Genomic DNA, 22413 nt, shown 5'->3' with positions numbered 1-22413 from the left:
GGAATATTCATGAGCATGTGAATCCATGCCAGACCCATGCTGGAGAACAATAGTTACAGGTAAGTAACTTGTTCCATATTACAAGTCTTGGACTCACACCCATAGCAGGACAGTCCATGAGAGGACGAGACTTGGTAGGAGAGTACACCAACTTGAATTGAATGTTGCTAGTCTGGGACCCGCACCCAAATAAGTTTCATGAAAGGATATTTGCTTGGCAGGAGAGTGAATCAGGTAGTTATATTGCGAATCTGGGACACACCCCCAAAAGAAGAGAAGAGAAGAAAACACAGTACATTAAATCCTATCAATGTGGCAAAGGGACCGTGCCAAGTTGATGGGATTCATAGGAAAACCATAAGGAGATTATTCCTGTAAACTGCCTATTGACATTTGTGGAAGCAAGTAGAGGCCTGGGGGGCTTTATAAAGAGAGAAACACATAAGAAGGATCCTAGGGGAAAAGGCCACAGTCCTAATCATTGGAATCCCACAGTATTTGAACATTTCTTTATTTCTGTCTTTTTTTTGCCCAAGAGACTGGGAACTTTTCTGTTTTGAAACAGAAGGAGCATTGCTATTTTAGAAAGAGATAAGAAGGATCTTAGGGGAAAGGGCCACATCCCTAATCATTGGAATCCTACAATGTTGAACATTCCTTTCTTTATCTTTGCCATTTGCAATTACCCAAGGGACTGGGAACGTTTTACGTTGGTGATATCTACACAGAAAACTACAAGTGAGTCTAGGGGAAAGGATACCAGATCCTGACTGTGGAGTCCTGTGTTTGGGAATATTTCTTTGTTGGCACCCCGTTTTGATTACCCCTAAGATATTGGGAACTTCTTCAGGAAGAAATTATCCCTGCACAGTTGGTTTATGTTATTACATTTAAGGGACAGAAGTAGGCTTTTGAGACACAACAGGGACTGACTTTATAATTTGGACAGTCTGAGATTTTCATTTGTTTTCGTAGAGGCAGGCAAAGCCCTCTTAGCTTTAGGGATAAAGAGGCATTTTCCAACCCTTTTCATATAATACAAGATTCTGACCACGAACCTATCACTAATGTGCCCGAGCATTACTTCTGACCCCTCACTACAGTAAAGATTGGAGCAAACAAGAGAGAGAATCCTGTGAGTTTGAATGGGAAGTTAAATCAAGTGTACCAGATAAGAGGAGAGACAATCAAAGTGAGAAGCCCCAGTAGAGGGGAGAGGTCAAATTATCACAAAGTATACCCAAACCAAGAACCTGGGTTACAAGAGTCAGAAAGGCATACAAGCCTGGAACAGACTATAAGAAGGGGCATCAAGGAGGACTGTTGAAAAAACTGCCCTAAAGAGTAGATAAAAACCAAGTCTATTGTGAAAGAGTTACAAGAACTCATTCAGATGGTGACAAGAGACTATTTAAAGATGTCACACTAAAGAGAACTTTCAAGTAAAGAAGAGACATTTCAATAAGAGAGGACCAGGATAAAGGAGAAATTATCCTGATCTAATTTTTAGTTAGTTAAAATAGTGGTAGGATCAGTTAGAACTAGTTTGGACCGTGGACATATATTCATTTAGGACTTCCTGAAGATTGACAAGTACCTTTTTAGTTTATTTAGATAGAGAGGGATACCCCTCGTTGGAGAGAGCGCATAGAGCCCTAACAAGGAAACCGCCGCCAGGAGCCCCCTCGAGACCGATAATTGCCAAAATCTTGAATTATCGAGATAGAGAGAAGATCCTGGAGTTCTTCCGAAAAGGGGGCACATTACAGAGGGCAGCCGCGACCATTACGGCGTACCCGGACTATTCACTCCTGGTGCAGAGGAAGCAACTGAACTACGGGACTGTGAAGAAAAGGCTGCAAGACGCGAGCTTCAAGTACATGCTTATGTACCCGGCGAAACTGAAAGTGTTTCACAGGAACAAAGCCCTTTTTTTCGAAACCCCAGAGGAGGCGACAGAATGGCTGGATGGACAGGATTGCTTGTCGGGGACAGACACACGAAAGGAGGATGGAACGGAGAAGTTAAGAGGTGGCTCCAGAGGTCGAGGTGCTGTATAAACTAAGACACTGGGACTGGAATATAAGAGAGTATGCGCAAGCTGAGTAATGGGCTAGGCTTTAAGGAAAATAGTAGCGTGTATAACATAATAAGCACAAGTGCGGGAGACACAGCGGACTGAATATCACACCCCAGTAGTTAGTTTAGATAGGTTACCTGTAGGGTGGTAACCTCCTGCTGGGTTTCTAGTACCGGCAAGCCGAGATAGGACTAAATGCGGGATTGCCTGAGATCCAGGGATGGAGCTGGGCAACAGTTGGGGACGGGCAGAGCAGGGGGAGGGCGGAGAGTTGGGGGATTTGCAGTGTTTTTTGTTTTGTTGTTGGGGAATGAGCTTATACACACGCGCGCCTGGGCTTGAAACGTGATTTGGAAGGACATTGGAGAGGGAATGAGTGAAATATGGGGACCATAAGATAGTTACCTGGAATGTCAGGGGCCTCAACAGTTACTTGAAGAGGAACAAGATCATGATGTTCCTAAGAAGACAGAAAATAGACATTGCCCTAATACCAGAAACACATCTCACGAAAGAGAAACAAAAGGTGGTACAGAGGAAATGGAGGGGGACTGTCATAGGTGCAACGTGATTAGCTCATGCTAGAGGGGTGATTACCTGGGTAGCACCACATGTCCCCTTCCAACTGCTACATACCACAGTGGAGGCGGATGGGAGGATGGTGACAATAAGGGGACTGATAGAGAATAGAGAAATATGCATTATCAATACATATGCCCCGATTCAAGATACAGTGGCTTACTTCAAGACCTTATATAGCAACATGAGCCCGTACCTGGGAGGTGCAGTGATATGGGGAGGCGATTTTAACTGTATGCTAGACCCGAAGGTGGACAGGTCGGACAGGAAATCAGACAAACCCACCCCTGCCGCCAAAACCTTGCGGACCCTGCTGGTAGACATCCGATTAGAGGACATGTGGAGGTTACACCACCCGCACGACAGACGGTATTCGCATTATACCGCCCAACAGAACTTGTAGACTAGACTATATGTTTGCCTCACAGGAGATGACGGCAGAAATAGTGCGGTCAGAGTACAAAGCGAGAGTCCTCTCGGTACACTCGCCATTGGTCTTAACATGGAAATATCTTCCCCCAAGAGCTAGGAACCCAACGTGGCGACTCAGAGCCGAGGCATTGAAAGACACAGTTTTCAGGGAGGACCTGAAAGAAGAAATTATAGAATACTTCGAAAATAACACAGAGTGTCGATTCGGCCGGCACACTATGGGAAGCCTTTAAGGTGGTGGTGAGAGGGTCGACTATAGCCAAATCCAAAGGGCTGCAGGGAGGTATACTGAGGGAACTACAGAAGGCAGAGGCTAATCTAGAGACAGTTTTGGGAAAAGGAGGTAACTCCCGGGAGGACGCTGAAACCATAAACCAATTGCAGCAGGAATGCGTAGGGCACTGGGAGAGATTGTGTAATCTAAACTATAAGAAATACATAGACAACATGCGGGGGGAGACAAACTGGGGAGACTGCTAGCATGGCTGTATAAAAGCGAGACCCCCAGACAAACGATTAGAGCAGTAATAGGAGAGAGTGTACAAATATTGGATACTCAAGATGGAGTGAACGGAGGGAGGGTTCCTCGAATTCTATAAAAAGCTGTATGGGGACGTAGAAGGGGGCGAAAGTAGCGAGATAACGGACACATTAGAGGATTTAGGCCTGCCAAAAATAAGTGCTGAAGAGCGTGAGAACCTAGATACCCCAATAACACTGGAACAATTAGAACCGGTGGTCGAGCAACTTCCCACCAGCAAGACCCTGGGAGCGGATGGACTCCCCAGTGGGTTCTACAAAATATATAGGCAAGAAGTGCTCCCTTCACTGCTCGCGATGTTAAACGAAGCATTTGAAATAGGGACACTCCCAGAATCCCTGAGAGAGGCGATCATTATCCCACTCCCCAAACCTAATAAGCCAAGCACTGACTGTGGGTCGTATAGACCATTGGCAATGCTGAACCAGGACAGCAAGATACTGACGGCTGTGCTGGCAAACAGAATGAGACAGGTCATAAGCAGACTGATACACCCTCATCAGACCGGATATGTCCCGGGTAGAAGCATATCAGACAACCTTAGACGGCTTCACTGGGTCATAGAGCACACAGTAGGGATTCGAGCGAAATAGCAATCATATCACTAGATGCAGTGAAGGCCTTTGACTCCGTCAAATGGCCGTGGCTGATGGCAGCTGTAAGAGAATATGGGATGGGACCCGGGTACCTCAAGTGGGTGCGATTACTATACAGTGCGCCACTAGCCAGAGTAAAAATGGGTGAGATCATCTCGGCGAAGTGGCAACTCGGTAGGGGCAACAGATAGGGATGCCCCTGGTCCCCGATGCTGTACATCCTAGCATTGGAACCCCTACCGATATACTTGAGGCAACAATATGAGGAAGTCAGGATTCATACAAATGGGAGACCACACCTAATCTCGTTATATGCAGATGACATGCTGCTATATTTGAGATACCACGAGGAAAATCTCCAGTACATCCTAGAAGCAATGGAGCCATTTGCGTTGCGCTCTGGCATTGCAGTTAATCCCAAGAAATCGTGCATATTCCCCTTGGGGAGGTATATAGGGGTCCCACGTGAACAACTGCCAGTCCTACCAATACCGTGGGAGACCAGTACGCTCAGATACCTGGGGAATGATATTAATCACACAGTGGAAGCAGAATATAAACACAACACTGAACAAGCGGTAGTGAAAATCGAAAATAGCATGAGGTTCTGGACCAATCTCTCCTTGGTCATGATGGGGAGGGGGGTGCTGCTGAAGATGGTGGTGTTGCCTAGGCTGCTGCACTTTTTTGGGAATATACCATATATGATACCAAATAGATTTTTTGTCAAGCTCCAGAGCATATGCAGGGGCTTTATTTGGCATGGAACTAGGAATAGAATTGCCCTATGGAAGCTACAGAACACGTATGATAAAGGGGGTATAAAACTGCCTAATTTTGAGATCTATTATTTGGCCAGTCAGCTGCAATACGCCTAGAATGGTGAGATCGGAGTGTGGCCCGTTCTTTCTATAGGAAGTGATATGGCTGCCCAAACCTGAGCTGAGCGGGTGCCCGGGATGTTGGAATTAGGGTGGAAGATATGGCGCAAAGCTGGTCAAGTCATGGAGAACCCGACCCCGTGTTCTCTGCAGGTGCCACTAGTGGCGCTGCCCGGAAGAGACGTGCAATTAAGGAAGACGATTCACAGGCATTGGGAACTGGTGCGGATTGCAACAGTGGGAGAAATGTGGCAGGAAGGGGAAATAAAGGACTTCGGGGCGCTGGTAGAGGAAACAGGCTTACATGTGGGGCAGCACATTACCTATGCTAGAATGGTACGGCGGATCAGGGAACCATGGTCTGAAATAATATTGGCAGATCAACCTGACACGGCCATAGAAACGATATACGATATACCAGAGGGCGTATGAGCTGCTGATATCCAGGGTGGGGAAGGAAGTCGCCCAATTAAGGCGAGATTGGGAAGAGGATGCCGGGGAACTCATGAGTGACGGATTACGGGAGCGGGCTCAAGGGTATCATGAAAAAGTGTCCAGGAATGCGTGGTTACAACAAATACAACTATATATAACCCACAGAGCATACATGACTCCCCAAAGGATAGCTCGGTTTAAGAACACTGAGCGACAAACATGCCCCAGATGTAGAGAAGAAAATGCAGGGATGACACACATGTTTTGGGCATGTCCAGAAATTCAAAAGTTTTGGGGAGAAAGTCAACCAACTAAATGAAAAAGGTATTAAGTTAAATGTTGAATCAGTGTGGGCATGCATGGTAGGGGGGTAGGGCGGTTCTCTAGAACAGACCGCGCAAACTCAAACATGTGAGCAAGCTTAAGGACCTGGCATATATACTTGCCAAGCGTAGAATTGCAATGGGGTGGAAAGCATGCAATAGACCGAAAAATGGAAGTCTACTGGAGTGACCTCCAGAAATGGACCGAAGTCGAAACAGCAGTATGGCATGAAGTGGCTGGCAGGGGAGGGGAGGAGGAAGTAGAAACCCTGGCTGCCTGGAAACACTTAGTGGCCACATTGTATGGGCCCACCCAGGACTGCTTAAGCGATCAGGAATCCTCTGAGATTATGGAAGGGGAGGCTTCCCTGAAGGAAAGAGAAGCAGAATGCGAAGTGGAGTAGGCTCGTATTGGGGGGAGAGTACAGGGGAGGCGGTATATACTTAATGATATGCACATGTTAAAGTATGATTATAAGTACCGCTGGTTTGGTGATTGTTGATTGTTGTAAAAACCACTGTTTTAAAAAAAAAAAAAAAGGTGCATGAAAGACATCCAAGGAGTCAAAGTTAGTGGTACATGCATTGACCAGGGTAAGATTAACTCCAGAAAATATTCCTGAGAGTAACAAAGTGTCCCTTGGTGTCAGACACACACTTGTGGCATTTCAATTTGAGACTTCATGGGTTAAAGTTGGCTCTCCATCCCGTGAGTAAGAAGCCTAACCAGAATGTAATCTGCCACCTCCCCAAACATTATTGACGGTAGCATGACCCATGTCGGACAGGTGTAAAAGCCATTTTAATCTGATGTCTTTTCAGGTATGCTAGTATCTTGCAGGCTTTAATGGGGTTAGCGTACAGGGCTTTTACAAGTTATCTATGCCTGTTACTCTGGGAAATGGTACCTGAGTATTAGCAGAACATCCACCCCACCACCAAATGAGTTGCTCAAACCTAGGAAAACCTGCAGCTGCATCAACTGTAATCTCCAAATCCAAAATAACCCAATAAACCAAACCACCAAATCCCCCTCCATATCCTCCTGGACAATTCCCTAACTGACAGTGAGATACCCCTAAACATCTGGAACTAAAGCCTTTCTCAAACAAACCTTATTGTTATATGCAGAAGCATTAACTGATGAGTACCATAAAGCGATACCTCTGATTGCTGCAAGGCCTTTATGAGCTAGTAGAACCCCAGCCTCAATTTAATGCAAGTGTGGAGTATTCACAATCCATTAGAACACAAGGAACAAATAGATTAACTCATACAAAGAGAGCTAATAACAGAGGTAAGGCCGCAAGAAGTACCACAGTCAACAGAGAGGATAGAGCATATGAGGTTTGTCTCAATAAACCCAACTAGATCCTCGTAGTTGAGGAAAAATGTGATTTACCATTTAAGAGCATTTTAAAAGACTGGAGGGTATGCTGAACTGGAGTGGAGTGCGGGCAGGAGGAGAACAGTCCGAATGGGAGAGAGACCAAGGTGTACCCTTCCCTATAGGGGTCAAACAAGAAGCGGGGGACAGAGATGGGTCTGACCTAGTTGGACCAACGATGGAGAGTCTGAGTTAAGGGGGTATGGGGGAGAGAGAGGTGCCCAGATCGGATCCGAGGGACCGCAGGACACGGGGAACACATCCCAACCTCGAGGAACCTGTGGCGGTGAAAATTGTGGCACAACAAAAATTTACTAGCGGGGAAGATGCAACCCTTTGAGGACCCACTATTCTTCACACATCATGGTGGCGGGGCAAGTGTATAACACTGGAATACATAACAGGGGAAAGGAGACGTGCAACAGTCAATCAAAACAGAGGGTGTAGGATAAGGCTAACTAACCATCCATACTAAAAAGCAAAAAAAGAATCATCCTTCTGCACACACCTCTCGAACTCCTACCTAAACGCAACCATACCTCTACAGCACAACAGACTGGACGCACTTCACTACGTCATAACAACTAAACAAACCACACATACCCTTGCACAACAGCACATGATGGTGACCAACCAAAAAGCACACCTATGCTCAGCTAATTGTCAAATGAACTGAAGCTGCCAACAGCACATCACAGCTCTCTTGCTACCTTTTCCCACCGAGTCCTGCTAACTTAACCCCCCCACCTGGGGGAGCCGCCAGAGCGCCAAGGAACCTTGCAAGTGGTGACAGTGCGCGGAATAAGAACATTTAACATAACATTTAGTTTTGTTACAACATCATTGAATATTGAGGCCCAGTTTTCTTTACCAATTTACACATGTCAGTAAAAAATAAAAGTGGATAATTGGACCAAAGGACGGGAGAGCAGGACTTTAGAGGAATGGTATTGCAATCCTCCCTCTCCATAATCTACATGGCGGTCCCTATCAATAAACACAAAGGTGATTATCTAGCATAGAGATAGGACAGTGATATGTGGGCGACCTCAGTTTGTAAATGTTCTGAAAATGAGCTGCTCAACAGGTCTTGCAGCATTTTATCTAGCAACATCTCCATCATGCAATCTCTGGGTTCAGGGAGTACCAGAATTTGGATCATATTTCCTCATGGCTGTTTTTAAAGGTCGGCATTGTTTGCCTTGTTGCCCATGGCCACCTTTAGTGCCAATTGTGTTCTCAAGGAATTATAGTTCCTTCTCAGAATTTAACTTCTCTGCTCCACGTCTGACGTTCACTTTCAATCTTTCTACTTAAGACATCAACATTTGTGGTCAACACATCAAGTTTTTGATTGATTAACTTAATGCTCTGCTAAATGTGTTGCATCGTCTCCAAGCACTGCATCATCCATACTTCCAGGGGAGGAAGGATAGCTCAAGGGCAATGCGTTTGTCTTGGAAGCAAGACAACGCAGCACAAAACAGATTTGAATCCCGACCCCACGCTTAGAAACCACTTGCTGGTATTGAGCGTGTTATAAAAGCACAATTATCATTATAATTCTACTCCCCAACCCCATTGCCATCTCGTTTGGCTGTGCCCTTTTCTTGCATAGCTATCCAGTTTGAATGCTTCTTACATCACAGTGGCATAGAGCATAGACGAGTCAGTGACATGGAATTGAAATACTCTTAGAGCACCCAGGCAGGAATCGTACATGTTACAAGGCACACAGAAAACATAGACTTGGTTTCAATCACACCAATGGCGTACACCTTAATCAATAAGCGTTGAGATCAGGGTAAAACCAGCTGTGAAACTGCACCAAATGGACACACACACCTAAATTAGCTGTGCCTGTCAAGAGGCATAGAGATTGCAACGTCAGTGCTAATAGAAGTGGCAGAGGTCATAGACAAACTCTGGTGCAGCAACAATCTTGTCTGAGCAAAAGCTCGGAATTCTGTCTGTACCGAGCATATCGCATTGCAGTACACCACAAAGGTATGCGTCGTTTTAGGTGGACATGGGAGACCTGCAGGAGCTTCTGGGGTAATATGTAGTTCTTCCCTCTCTGCATGCCTTGGAATGAGCTCCACTCACTGAGGGAGGAACCGCAGCCTTACGCTAGATTTCTGGAAGCAGTAACCATGGTGAAGGGGCTGACAGCCCCTGCTTGATGTGAGCAGTAAGTAAGGGACCCTGGCATAAACACAGCACAGGAGGAGCAGGGATCTCACTCCCTGCAGGTTGTAGCATGAATCCCAGAGAGAGCACTCACATGTGCGTATGGCGCATGCGATTACACCGGTGAGTGAAAAACCTGTGGATGATGAGCGGGGTTCCTGATGCTATAAAACGCTCAGATGTAGCAGTATGCTTTCACTCTCTGGTGCGTCAAGCAGCTGCAGGAAGCTGAGAGCGGGGCAATTCCTGTGCACCACATAGCAGAATGCTGGGACACAAGGTACTAAACCACACCACAGCACAGCTTAAGGAGACAAACTTTGAGGGTCTGCAGTCCAACACCTTACATAACAGGATATATTATATTTAGGCTCTTTCAGCTGTTAATGGAGCTCGGCCATCTTGTCTGCTAAACCGCACCCCTGCCAAAAGAGGCCTACATTTCAAAATGGCTGCCACATGTTTCATTTAAAAACTCTCTAGTTGAACTGATTAACTTTTAGAGATGAGTTTACAAACCGGGATTGCCCACTGCTGGCAACAGTTGGCTCATTATGTGGCCCAAGAGTTGTCACTCACTTGCTTATGGCAGTAGGCAGTGTGCGACCTCTCTGAATTCATGAAATAAGCAGTTAAGCAAAATATGGTCCAACTATTATTTTTAAATGATGTAATACCTTGCTGAAAAATGTCTTATAGTCTGTTCAGTCTGTGTTTTTGAATAGTAAAATTTCTTGTACCCTAATGCACATTTCCCATAATGATTCCTTAGTTACTTGTGTGATCTATCTAAACCGGGTTAAGACAGTATATGGACACATTTCATAACCCAATCCATGTTGCATAGTCTAGTAAACTATTGTTGCTGCATTTGCATTAAAGGAATAATTCCAGTTATAGAAGCAGAAGGGCTTTCAATTTTGTATGAGATTTGGAGTCAAATGAAATTGAGGCAGTAGTGATGAATAAAAAAAATGATCTTCTTTTATTCAGGTTAAAAATGAAAAGTATGCAGTAACACACCCACCAGTAGGAATCCTCTGTCAGTAGCTTCTTTGTTAACTGTTAACTAGTGACAAGGTACACAGAAAACCCCCTGCATCTTTATTCCTACAACAAAGCATGCCTCCCTTGGCCTTCATGTGTTCCAATAGCATTGGTGATTTTTTGCCTGCCAATGAAGCAAATTTATTATTGAATTAATGGTTAGATTTTGCGTTGTTTTGCTTGGTGTTTTTTTGTTGTTTAAGTAATGCGTTGTGAAATTGTTTGTTTGCTTGAACAGGAAGGGGTAAAGGCAGAGGCAGACCGAGGCCTGAAGATGAAGATGAACTATCGAGTGCCAGACCATCTGCTCCAAGTACATTGTTTGATTTCTTAGAGTCCAAGATGGGTACATTCACGATAGAAGGTAAGTTGCAGGTAGAAGTAAAGATGCAGTGTCAAGCTGTTTACTCAACTGACTGTGGCATGTCTTGTAATTGTTTTCATGTAATTCCTAGAGCACATCAGCAGGCAACTACGCAATGAGGTTGATAATTTGTTGTCCCTTTGCATTTTGTTATTGACGTTAAAGACTTGGTTGGTCCCCTCTTAGACCCAGAGCGTCATATATGGTTTTGAAATGAAAGTATTTTGACCCTCTTTTTTGAAGTTGATAAAACAATAATCTTTTGAGGGTATAAAAAAGTGATTCCTATTCCAACTGAGTTTTTTAGCCGAAGACATATACTTACAACTGTAGAACTGATAACATTTTGTAATCTACTCTTCTTGGCACCTATTCTTTCAAATAAAAGATGCATTTTTTTTAACCTTTGAGTACGTCTTCAGATCATGCAGGAATAGGTCACTTGGCTGACGGGACACACAACTACTGACACCAGAATAAAAGGAAAACTGTTTTATTAAGCAAAAGTAAAACATAAGACTGTTGCTTGGACATTTTTTCAGTAGGGCTGCAACATAAAGATTCTTGGGAAACAGTTCTTAAAAGCAGGATTGTATATGAAGGACGGCAAATAAAAAGCATACAGAAAGTTCCCGATAGGACGGTCTCCTGCGTAGCGATTTCTGGAGCTCAGTTTTCATAATTTCTTATTTCTGTCTGTCTCAGGATTTTATGTCTTTCTCCCTTTGGAGCTTCTGCCTCTCACTGGGGCACACCCTTCATTGGCTCAAGGTGTTCCCCTTCTCTGGTGCTCTCCAGCTTTCTCAAACTCCTAATTTCCTTGCCCAGGCAATGTCTGTGGATCTTAAGCTCAGTTTTAAAGCCCTCACCGTTGGTGAATTGGCTTCCTATTCCAAGCCATGGGAGAGAAGTTTTTAAAAGGCTTGCCATCATTTTGGATATTTTTCAGTCTGTTTCCCAGGCAGGTGCTGGTGTTTGTCTGATGTTCTGCTCCTTCCTTGTGTGATGAATCCATGTGGATATTGTCCCCTTTTCACCAAGTGGAGCCCTTTTTCATGAGAACTCAGTCCCTTTTAAAAGTACTGGGATGTGGAAGAATAGGAGTTACCTAAGTGAAGATCCCTCCCACAGCACTCTGACAAGGATGATCCCCAATGACTCACAACGGAGTGAAAGGATCAGTACTGTGATGTGGGAGAAATGTGGAGGAATGAAGATTACCTGCAAGAATCAGATTTAGCAGTTGTGTTTTCCCAAGTCCTTTTGGCCTCAGCCAGTATAAAAGGGAAGACAGACCCGGGAAGTGTGAGACAAGCCCTCCCTGGACGAGCAAGGAGCAGGAATGCTGTGCTGCAGTAGAAGTAGCATAAACTGTGGACCAAAAGCTCTGTCAGAAAGAGGGGGACCCTTTGCCTGTCGGTGAAGTGCTGAAGACTGTTGAGAGCCCATGAGAAACCCCTGTCAAAGGACCTTAGAGAGAGCCTAACCCTCCCTGGGAGAACCGGGGGAATCACATGCTGCGGAGCTGCGCAGCACAGCACCAAAGGGGGAAGACTGCAGAAGCACAAAACCGAAGCAGAAATACCCCAAGGCCGACTGGGAGAGACCCCAAAGGTACATGGTTGACCGGGACAGCTGGCAGGGCCAGAAGGGAGCAGTGGGATACCCTGACCTAGCTAAATTGGGGAAGAAACGAAGCCCAGGGAAGCAAAGTACCCTTCCGCAGGCACCCAAGAAAGAAAGCAAGGAAGACAAGTCTGGGACCTCCCCCCCAAGGAAGATTACCATAATCAGTCATCTTCTTCGTCACAGTACTTGGCAGGCTAGTGAGCCACGTCTGCCACGAAAAGAATCTGCCTGCCTGTACTCTCCGACCTCTACAACCTATCCAGAATAGGACTTTGAGACTTGTCCTTGTCCTCAAACCCAGGGATCGCATCTCTCCAGCTCTGAATACTCTTCACTGGCTCCCTGTGGCGGCAAGGATCAAGTTCAAGAACCTTTGCATCATCCACAAGACTTTCTGGGGCCTGGGACCGCACTACCTCCAACTCTCTCTTCCTAAACATCTCCCTTCTCGAGCTCTCCGCTCAGCCACTTCCAACTCTCTGAGGGTAAGACGCTTTTCCAAGCAGAGAGTTAGGGTCAGATCTCTCTCCTCGGCTGGGACCTCCCTCTGGAACAGCCTTCCTGTCTCTCTCAAACTTGAGCAAACCACATCCGGTTCGGGAAACAACGCAAGACCTTCCTTTTCACTTCTGCTTTCTCTCTTCCTCGCCCCTGCTGATGTCCCGACTGTTCCACGCACTAGTCATCTGGCTAGCCTCTGAACTCGGGCCCAGGCTCCTGCATGTCCAGTTGCCCTTGCACTGCCTCGGGGCTCCCCCAGCACTTATGGTCTGAATATGCAACCCTACAGTCACTTCTCATTGCACTTGTGAGCCACTCACTGGCTGCACTTATTGAGTTACCTGCACTTCTCCCATCCCCCCGCCCCACGGCACTTCTCCCCTTCCACTTCACTGCACTTGCGCGGTCCGAATGACACAAGGCCTAGGAAGATCGTTGTTTTGTCTTCCCTCTGTTTTCCCCTCTTTGTCTTGTCACGCCTAAAAACACTTGTGTACAGGCGCGTTATAAATGCCATATCATAACCTTACGGGTTTGAGACCTGTATCCGAAAGGTGTACAAGCAAGGTTGAAGGCTGGAGAAGAAGAGACCAGGGGAAGGGGAGCATCCTCCCTGGTGTTGAGAACTGCATGGAAGAAAGCCAGGGAAAGGGAGCCATTTGCATTGGTGTTTGTAGCCACAGTAAGAAGCCTGAGTGAGAACAAGAGAAGTGAACCATTCTCTTGGCATTCATATTTTTGAGTTGGAACTTCGCTTTCCATTTGAGGCACAGAACTTTGTCACTGTGGAACTTGGTTTGTTTTTCACTGTTTGGAACTTTGTTTTGGTAGATGTTGGAACTTTGTTTTTCCCCAAGTTGGAACCCTGCTTGGAACTCTAATTCACTCTTCTGGATCAATAAGACCCACATCCTTTCTAGTTTAGTTGATAAGGTAATGGATGTAAATAGGTTTTGGACACAGGACGGTGGACTATATACTTTTATCAGATATCCTGATAGAGTTCTTAATATTTGGTTTGAGGGAGGGAACCCCCTCTTAGTAATAGGGCTAGGTTGGTTTTACCTTATTTACTTTTGAATAAAAGTTTATGCCAACAAACGTACCACTCCTGTGTCTTGTCTCTTACCTCCGCACCCTCACACTTGCTTCTCACCCTCACACTTGCTTCCTGGCTGTTCCCCTGCACAGAAGTTTGTTTTGTTAGTGTCTGCTGTTTAAAAGGTCATCGCAATTCAAAAGAAAACCTCTGGTATGTTCCTACTTTTTTTTTTAAACAATTTTTATTATTTTAAACAACCAACACACCAAACATTACAACTTTTTAGGACGTTCATAATCAATGTCAAACCAACACATTATACATTCTCCGTCCTCCCCCCTCCATCCCCACAAACTCGAGCCGTCTCATCAGGGAATATCGGTGCTTGTCGACTCATCTGAGTCGTCTGTTTCATGATTGACCTGGTGGGGGGTTGCCATTGGGGTAACCAGTTGCCTCCAGGCTATCAGGGGGCCCACTTCCTCTTCTCCCCCCCTGGTGGCAGCTTCATACCAAACCGCAGTTTCTGCTTCTGCCCATCTCAGGAGGTCTGCCCACCATGTCTCCACTCAACGCCTATGGGCCGCCTTCCAACACATTGCAATCCTGCGCTTGGCCAGGATATAGGCCAGATCCTTCATTTTGTTGATATGCTTCAAATTACGTGGCCTGGGGAAATTCCCAAGCATGCACGCCCAAGCAGACCTCACATCAAGCACCACTCCCCCACCGGCCATTTTCGTCTTTATTTCTTCCCAGAATCTATGCACCTCTGGGCAAGCCCAGAACATGTGCAACAACCCTGCCTCCTCCTCTCCGCACCTAGGGCATTTCTGTTTGGCTGAGCCTCCAAACCTGGCTATACTTCCAGGGGTCAGATAGGCTCTGTGGGTAACATACAGCTGGATCTGCTGGAGTCTCGCATTCCGGGACACCTTTTTATGGTACCTTTGAGCTCTATCCCACTGTCCATCTGTCATGGGTTCTCCTATCTCCTCCTCCCAATCATGCCTCAGCTGGAGCAGCTCCCTCTCTGCCTTCGCTCTTAGGAGCTCATATATCCTAGATATTTCATGCCCACCCTCTGAGACATCATACATCATTTCCAGGGTGGCATCAGGTTCTTCCGCTAGTACCGTCTCAGGCCACCTTTCCCTTGCCCATACACCCTGTCTCCTCCTGCAACCTCTGGAATTTCAATGCCTCCCCTTCCTGCCATATATCTCCGAGGGTGGCCAGACCCACCGGTTCCCAGTATCTGCGGACCGCCTCAAACAATTGGGAGTCGTCCCCGCGTAGCGCCTCTAGTGGGACTTTTTGAGATAGCGGGTCTGGGTCGCCCACCGTTTTCCATGCTCTGCGCCAAACTTCCCAGCCCAGCTCCAATAGTCTCCCCCTCCCCACCATCTTAGTTTTATGCATCCACATTGTCTCTCTTAGAAAGTATGGGGCAGAGTCACCCTGCAAGAGCCTAGGTTCCGCCGAGTCCTCCGCAGACAACCTCCTGGCCACATACAACAGCTGTCCCGCCAAGTAATACAATTCAAAATTTGGCAGGTTTATGCCCCCCTTATCACATGTGTTCTGTAGCTTCCACATTGCCACCCTATTCCTGGAGTTGCCCCATATGAAGCCCCTGCACATGCCATGGAGTCTCACAAAAAAGCGTCTGAGGATCAAGTACGGGAAATTCACAAAAAAGTGCAAGAGTCTGGGCAAAACAACCATTTTAAGCAGAGCTGCTCTCCCCATCATGGCTAGGGGTAATCTAGACCAGAACGCTATGCTTTTCCTAATTCCCTCAATCGCTTTCTCTGTATTATGTTTGTGCTCTGTCTCTATCTTATGGTAAATGTTTACGCCCAGATGCCTGAATGTCACGGTCTGCCAGGGTATCTGCAGGATGGGTAGCCTCTCCAATGGGGTGCTCCTATACCTTCCCAAGGGGAACAAGCTAGACTTCCGGGGTTCACCGATATGCCCGAGAGGGTGGCATAACGATCTATCACCTCCAGCACATATTGCAGGTTTTCTTCCGGGTAGCGCAAGTAGAGGAACCCATCATGTGCATACAGTGATATCAGGTGTGTGCCCGTTGTCGTTCGAATCCCCACCTCCCCGTATTGTTGCCGCAGGCATATAGCCAGCGGCTCTAATGCCAGAATGTATAACATGGGTGACCAGGGGCATCCCTGTCTGGTCCCCCTGCTGAGTTGCCATTTATCTGAAATTGTGCATCCTGTTTTAACTCTCGCAATCGGGGAGCTGTATAACATCTGGACCCATCTAATATATCCTGGTCCCATCCTGTATCCTTTTAGCGTCGCTTTCAACCATGGCCACCGCACTGAATCAAAGGCTTTAACCGCGTCCAGCGAAACGATAGCCATCTCGCCCGAGTCTCCCTCGGTTTGGTCAATGATATGGTGCAGCCTCCTGTGGTTGTCTGTGATATTTCTGCCGGGGACATAACCCGTTTGCTCTGGGTGTATCAACTTGCCGATTACCCTCTTTAGCCTATTTGCTAGCACTGCCGTGAGTATTTTGCTATCCTGATTAAGCATGGACAAGGGCCTATAGGACCCACATTCGACGTCTGGCTTACCTGGTTTCAGGAGCGGGACGATCACTGCCTCGCGGAGGGACGCTGGCAGTTCCCCCAGCTCATGGGCTTCATTAAACATGACCAGCTCCTGCTTATGTTTTATAAAACTCGCTGGGTAACCCATCCGACCCGGGCGCTTTACATCTAGGGAGGTGTTGGATCACCGCCTCCAGTTCATCCGAGGTAATGGGTGTGTCTAAATCTGCGCGTTCTAGGTCATCCAAGGTCATCCAAGGTGGGCAGCCCCATATCCTCTATTGTTTCCAGTATTTCCTGGCTCATGTCCTCTCCTGTATCCTCATATAATCGTTTATAGTACTTGAGGAACTCCACGTTCACCCCCTCCTGTGTATTACAGGTTTGACCTTCCGCATCCCTGACCTCTCTAATCACCGAACAGGGGGTCTCATTTTTGTATAGCCAGGCCAGTAGTCTACCCGGTTTACCCCCCCCCCCCTGCATGTAACCTCTCCGTATATTTCTTGTAATTTAATTTGCATAATCTGTCCCAGAGTTCACTACAAGCTAACTGTAAGTCCTTTATCTTGGCGCTGTTCTTTCGGGTGGTCCCCTCGCTTTGAATAAGGCCCTCCAGCTCTCTTTCTGTTTCTTGCAATTCCCGTTCAATACCCCCTTGGAGCCCTTGGATTTTGATATAGCTACCCCACGCACCACCACCTTGAATGCCTCCCATACTGTTCCCACAGAGCATACACTGCCCGTGTTAATTTCAAAGTATTCCTCGATGGTCTCCCTCAGATCCTCTGGAAATTCTGCATCCTGTAAGGCCTCAGTTCTGAGCCTCCATGTCGGGATACGCGCTCTGGGGGGTTGATGTTGCCACTCTACGACCAAAGGCGGATGGTCGGATAATACCCTGGCCTTGTATTCCACCCCCACCATTTCTCCCGCTATCTCCGCAGCAGCAAACAACACATAATCCAACCTCGTGTGCAGGTCATGTGGCGCTGCATAGTGCGAATACTGCCTATCCATTGGGTGTAGCCTTCTCCACGCATCCTCCAGACAGAGGTCTATCAACAGTGTCCTCAATGCTTTAGCTGCTGGCGCCAGCTTTCCTGATTTGTTATCTGACCTATCTATCCTGGGGTTCAGGGTGCAATTGAAATCCCCTCCCCACACCATCGCGCCACCCACCAGGGGGCTAATTTTACTGTATAGGGACCTAAAATATGCCGCTGTCATGGTTAGGGGCATACAAATTTATGATATTCACCTCCCTATTCTCCAGGAGTCCCGCCACCACCACCATTCTGCCCTCTGGGTCTATTGTTGAGCTGAGCAACTGAAACGGCACGTGTGGTGCCACCCAAGTGATCACCCCTCTTGCATATGCCGAGTATGTGGCACCTATGACATATTACCCTTCCATTTTGTTCTGACCACCTCCAACTTCTTCTTGGTGAGGTGGGTCTCCTGTAGCAAGGCTATGTCAATGCGCATCCTCTTTAGGTACGTCATCACTTTGTTACGTTTTAGATAACTATTTGGTATGTTCCTACTTGTGCAAAATCGTTTTCCCTTTAGGGAGGTGTAAAGAAGTACTTTAACTTCTGCAGCGAATGTTGAAAACTGTTCTTCTTCACAAGCACTGCTGGTGGGAGAAAAGGGGGCGGTTGGGATAAGTAATGTTTTTCCCTTCAAGGATCCGCATTTGTTGACTAAGGGTTCCCGCTGGATGTGATAATGCTTCCCCATTGCATATCTTTGCCTAAATCCCTGGAAGAAATTCTGGAAACTGCCCCAGGTTTTGGATCAATGGATCGATGTCTTTAAATCGTCATCTTGAAATTATCACCTATCTAAATCTCGACCTCATATACTTCACTTAATTTTGCCAAAAAGTCAATCCCCAAATCTTACCACTAGTATTTAAAAATAAAGATATGAGTGAAGCAAAAAAAGGGGGGCAAGTGCCCTTTTGCCCCAATTAACTCCCCACCCCCACAACTGCCTTTAATTAAAGTCTTCAGTCAGCCAAAAACTCTTGCTTTGCTCAGCACATAGGGTAATTAAATAATTACCACTAGAGGGCAGTGAAGCTACATGAACGAAATAATTCATGGTCACCAGCACATGTGAGATTGTGAACAAACGAAATCATGTTCCAACAAGAATAAAAAATGACATTCAGGCCTGACAAGATACCGGATAAACTCTGATGCTTGGGAAATGCAGTCCTGAATAACCTGTTTTTTTTGGACCTTGTAGTTCCTAACTAGTTGCTTTCCCTGGGGGTTCAGGAATAGGTCAGTGATGGTCTGCGTAATATCCTGGGTATGATTTAGGGGGACACTCTGGTAGGGTCTTTGGCGAGCATTCTGAAGGCTTATCCTGCAAGGGCCGCCCCATCTTGAGCATTCATTCTTCACCTTGCGCTGGATAATATTCAGGATGCTTAACTGGTCTGGTTGCGGTAGGGATCAGGGTCCTGTCAATCATACCCTTAGGCGGACAGTAGGCTGGATGTGATGTTGGTAATGTGAGACTTTTACAAACAGTGGAACTCATCCCTGTGGCACTGTTCTACTGCTACCACTGACCCTAACATATCCATAGAGATATGTGAGTAGATGCAGACTAGTAACCTGCTAAGTGTTTGTTGTTTTCCTTTTTATTGTTTGGAGTAGTTTTTATTACTCATTCTTTTGGGAGTATTTTCCTGTCTCAAAGAAGTGGAAATGTCTGATGTGCTGTTTAACTGCAGAGAGGTTTACACCAATGGTACAAACGCAGGTCCATTTTCTGTGTGGTTTTCATTGAAAGAATGGCTGTGATTTGTGCAGGGCCACCATGCACAAAATCGTAAGGGCACTTGACACCAGAGGTAACGTGTAGTACAAAGTGCAATGGTGATCAGAAAAGTCAATGGGATAGTGTCCATTAAAACTAAATATTTGTGAAAGGCGTGGGGTGTCGAGACAGAGAATTACACACATTTACACCACCATCCAAAAGCCATATGCCCTGCTTCTCCAAATTTAAAAAAATAGGGAAGACTGGCAAATGTGAATGGACGGATAGGTGGACCACAGGGACCAACGTTATTAAATGTTCTTAGTTCATTAAAGAGTAAGAATGTGCCCTTTTTCCTAAGTAAACCGAATACTCAAACATTTTTGAAAGAACTGTGTGGTGTTCTGAGCCCACTTTAACTGCCCTCAAAAATCCCTAAATCCTTGAAAATAATTTCATGATTCAATTTTCGAACACAGAAGTTAATAGATTACCAACACGTTTATTTTTTGCACTGTTTAACGTGTACACAAATGACACATGTTGACTGTTTTAATTTTAGATACTGCTCACTTGTTTCAAAAATATAAAGTTTTTATAAAAGAGGTACAAAATGAAACACAACCTTATTAAAATATGAAAGAACGTTTTCTTATGGGCACACATTTTACACATATATTTTGTAAAACTGTAAACCTTATCAGAATAAGGTGAGAAATTCAAACACATTAAAACTGCAAAAGCCAGGATTATTTCGCAACTATTGTGCACTTAGAGGGTGAAATGTTAGATGAAAACGTGTTCTAGTTTTCCTAGTTAAGCGATATGTAACCTTGAGTGTTTCTATAGTGATATTTAAAATATATATATAGTGCCTGCTAATATTTTTACCACTGCACACAGAATAAAGGAAATTTCGTTGCTGTGGATATTTTGGTTGTTTTTTTGGAAATCTTGCTGCGTTGCTGCTCCTGGAGTGCTATATATATATATATATTTTCCCCCTAAGGCTTGTGGATCTGCTTAGATCACATGCTATGCATAGGCCGACATGTGGTGGTAGTCGCAGAGTATTGCATGATTTGTTTTCGGAACTTGAAAAGGGACGTCGACTGGGTGTGTCAGTAATACTATCCCTAGTGTGACATCCACTGTACCACCATGGTCCTTCACGTGTCGAGGTCCCTCAGATAATTTTTTTCCGCCATTGTAGTCAGACGCTAGTTTGAGTTCTTCAGGCTGATGCCTTTGATTAGAAAAAATGTCTTGTAGACTTTCTTGCTATTCTTTCGCTACCGCCCATCGACCCGCCGCAACGTCATCTGCAGCGGATTTCGACAGACAGAGCCATCATCGACGACCAGACTAATCGTCTCGACGGACACTGACCGAAGCCTACACAGGCCTCACCGGACCTCGGCCCATCACAGTAGGCAGAGAGGGGGCAGGCCATACTTTCTTCTCCTTTTAGAGAATACCTAACCTCTTCCCCTCATTTCTTTCTCCTCACTGTGCTAATTTTTCCACCTACCATGGAAAATACACCTTTTAAAATCTGTCTGTCCTGCAATAGGAAGTACACCTGGAAAGACATAGACCAGGTGTGTAACCACTGTCTTCCACGGGATCACCTCGAAAAGAACTGCAAATCCTGCAAGCTCATTCGGCCAAAAACATTGAAGGACCTGTAAGGGAGGCATGATATCACAAGTATGACACTGACACAAAAGGTACAATTTGTAAAGCCTTTATTCAATTCTCTAGGTTTGGAAAAACTCATACTTTGCCCTATTGCTAAGATGAGAGTAGTCTCTACTATCAAATACTAAAGAAAACACAGTACTAGTCCGTTTCTGTCAATTCAGAATGGCCCATACTAACAAAACCTAATGCCTGCCCTATCTCTTATACAAAAAGTGTGCAAAGGGGAATATGTATGCAAAGGAACATTAGTGTTAGAATATAAAGAATCAAAGTGGCTGAGTCAGCTCTCCTCCTCACGTTGGACAGCTCGGAGTAAGGTGGTCCCTGTAGACAGAATGACACACTCTGGCACATGTTCTCAAAACAAAGCAGTAGAAAACGTGGATCCAGGCCCGCCTGGCCTTCCGCGTTAAAGTCATTTTTTCAGCGTTCCAAAAGTTCTTTCACAGTTCAACAAAAAGGTTTCACAGTTCAACCAAATGTTAACGCTGGTCTCCCTCAGTCGGGCTCGGACCTCTCAATCGCAGCAATTGTAGGGTTCCCTTCCCCAAGCTTAATTCACATTCGTTATGGATTCCCTTCCCCTAACTTATCGCACTTCAAGTCTCCCTCAGTCGGACTCAGACCTTTTCCTGATGTCGAAGACTTTCGACTGTGCGAGGCTTTTACTATAAACCTCTGCAAGACCACTTCGACTTTCCCTTCAGCTCGCACTCTTGTGGTATGTGCCCCAGTGATTCTTGGTCTGTGTAGTTCAATATAATAAGCACAAGAGTTCAATATTCACTTTCCACTTCCCCTTTTCCCTCGGTCAATCTTGATCATCGTGCTTTTTAAAGTTCTTTATCTTTGTGGCTTTATAACAAAAACATTTCATCTTTCGCTGAGACTTTCAAGTGGACTTCCTTTCGCCGGACCACTCCGCTACTCTGTATCACTGACTTTTACAGTTATCAGTAATTTAAAGTTCACCAAAGGTCTGCCTTTCTTCGCATCTCATCCACGCCCGTGGAGCCTTCAATTGTAAGATATATTGTTGCCACTTCAATCTTTCCTTAACACACACACCGGTCTTTCATCTCACTCGCCAACTCACCAGCTGTGTTCATTCCTTTCTTGTCTTTGCTGTTTTAATTCACAAGTCAAAGTTAATACCAAAGGCCTGGCCTCGCCTCTCCACTCTGTCGTTCACCTGGGAGGGTCCCGGGTGCCTTTGAAACACAATGCAGTCTTCTTGTCTAGGATTTGGCCTTCTCCATGTATCTCTTACGGTTCTTTGGAGGCAATGACCTCCTGCAAGGAACTCCTGCATTCCTTTAC

At 45.8% G+C, this 22413-nt stretch overlaps 1 protein-coding gene across 4 annotated transcripts in view; it reads left to right on the top strand.

Annotated features, from left to right (window-relative positions):
* Window positions 1-22413, top strand: part of TDRD3 (tudor domain containing 3) — a 1496528-nt gene that overhangs the window by 930602 nt on the left and 543513 nt on the right. For all 4 annotated transcript variants that reach the window (XM_069639413.1, XM_069639412.1, XM_069639414.1 and 1 more), the window contains exon 10: window positions 10730-10855. In XM_069639413.1, coding sequence (XP_069495514.1) covers window positions 10730-10855 — 126 coding nt within the window. The remainder of the gene's footprint in view (window positions 1-10729; window positions 10856-22413) is intronic.

The sequence above is a fragment of the Ambystoma mexicanum genome, chromosome 7q (genome assembly GCF_040938575.1).
Source record: "Ambystoma mexicanum isolate Mex_15411 chromosome 7q, UKY_AmexF1_1, whole genome shotgun sequence".
Taxonomy (NCBI): domain Eukaryota; kingdom Metazoa; phylum Chordata; class Amphibia; order Caudata; family Ambystomatidae; genus Ambystoma; species Ambystoma mexicanum.
This window is presented reverse-complemented; position numbering and strand designations above follow the sequence as displayed.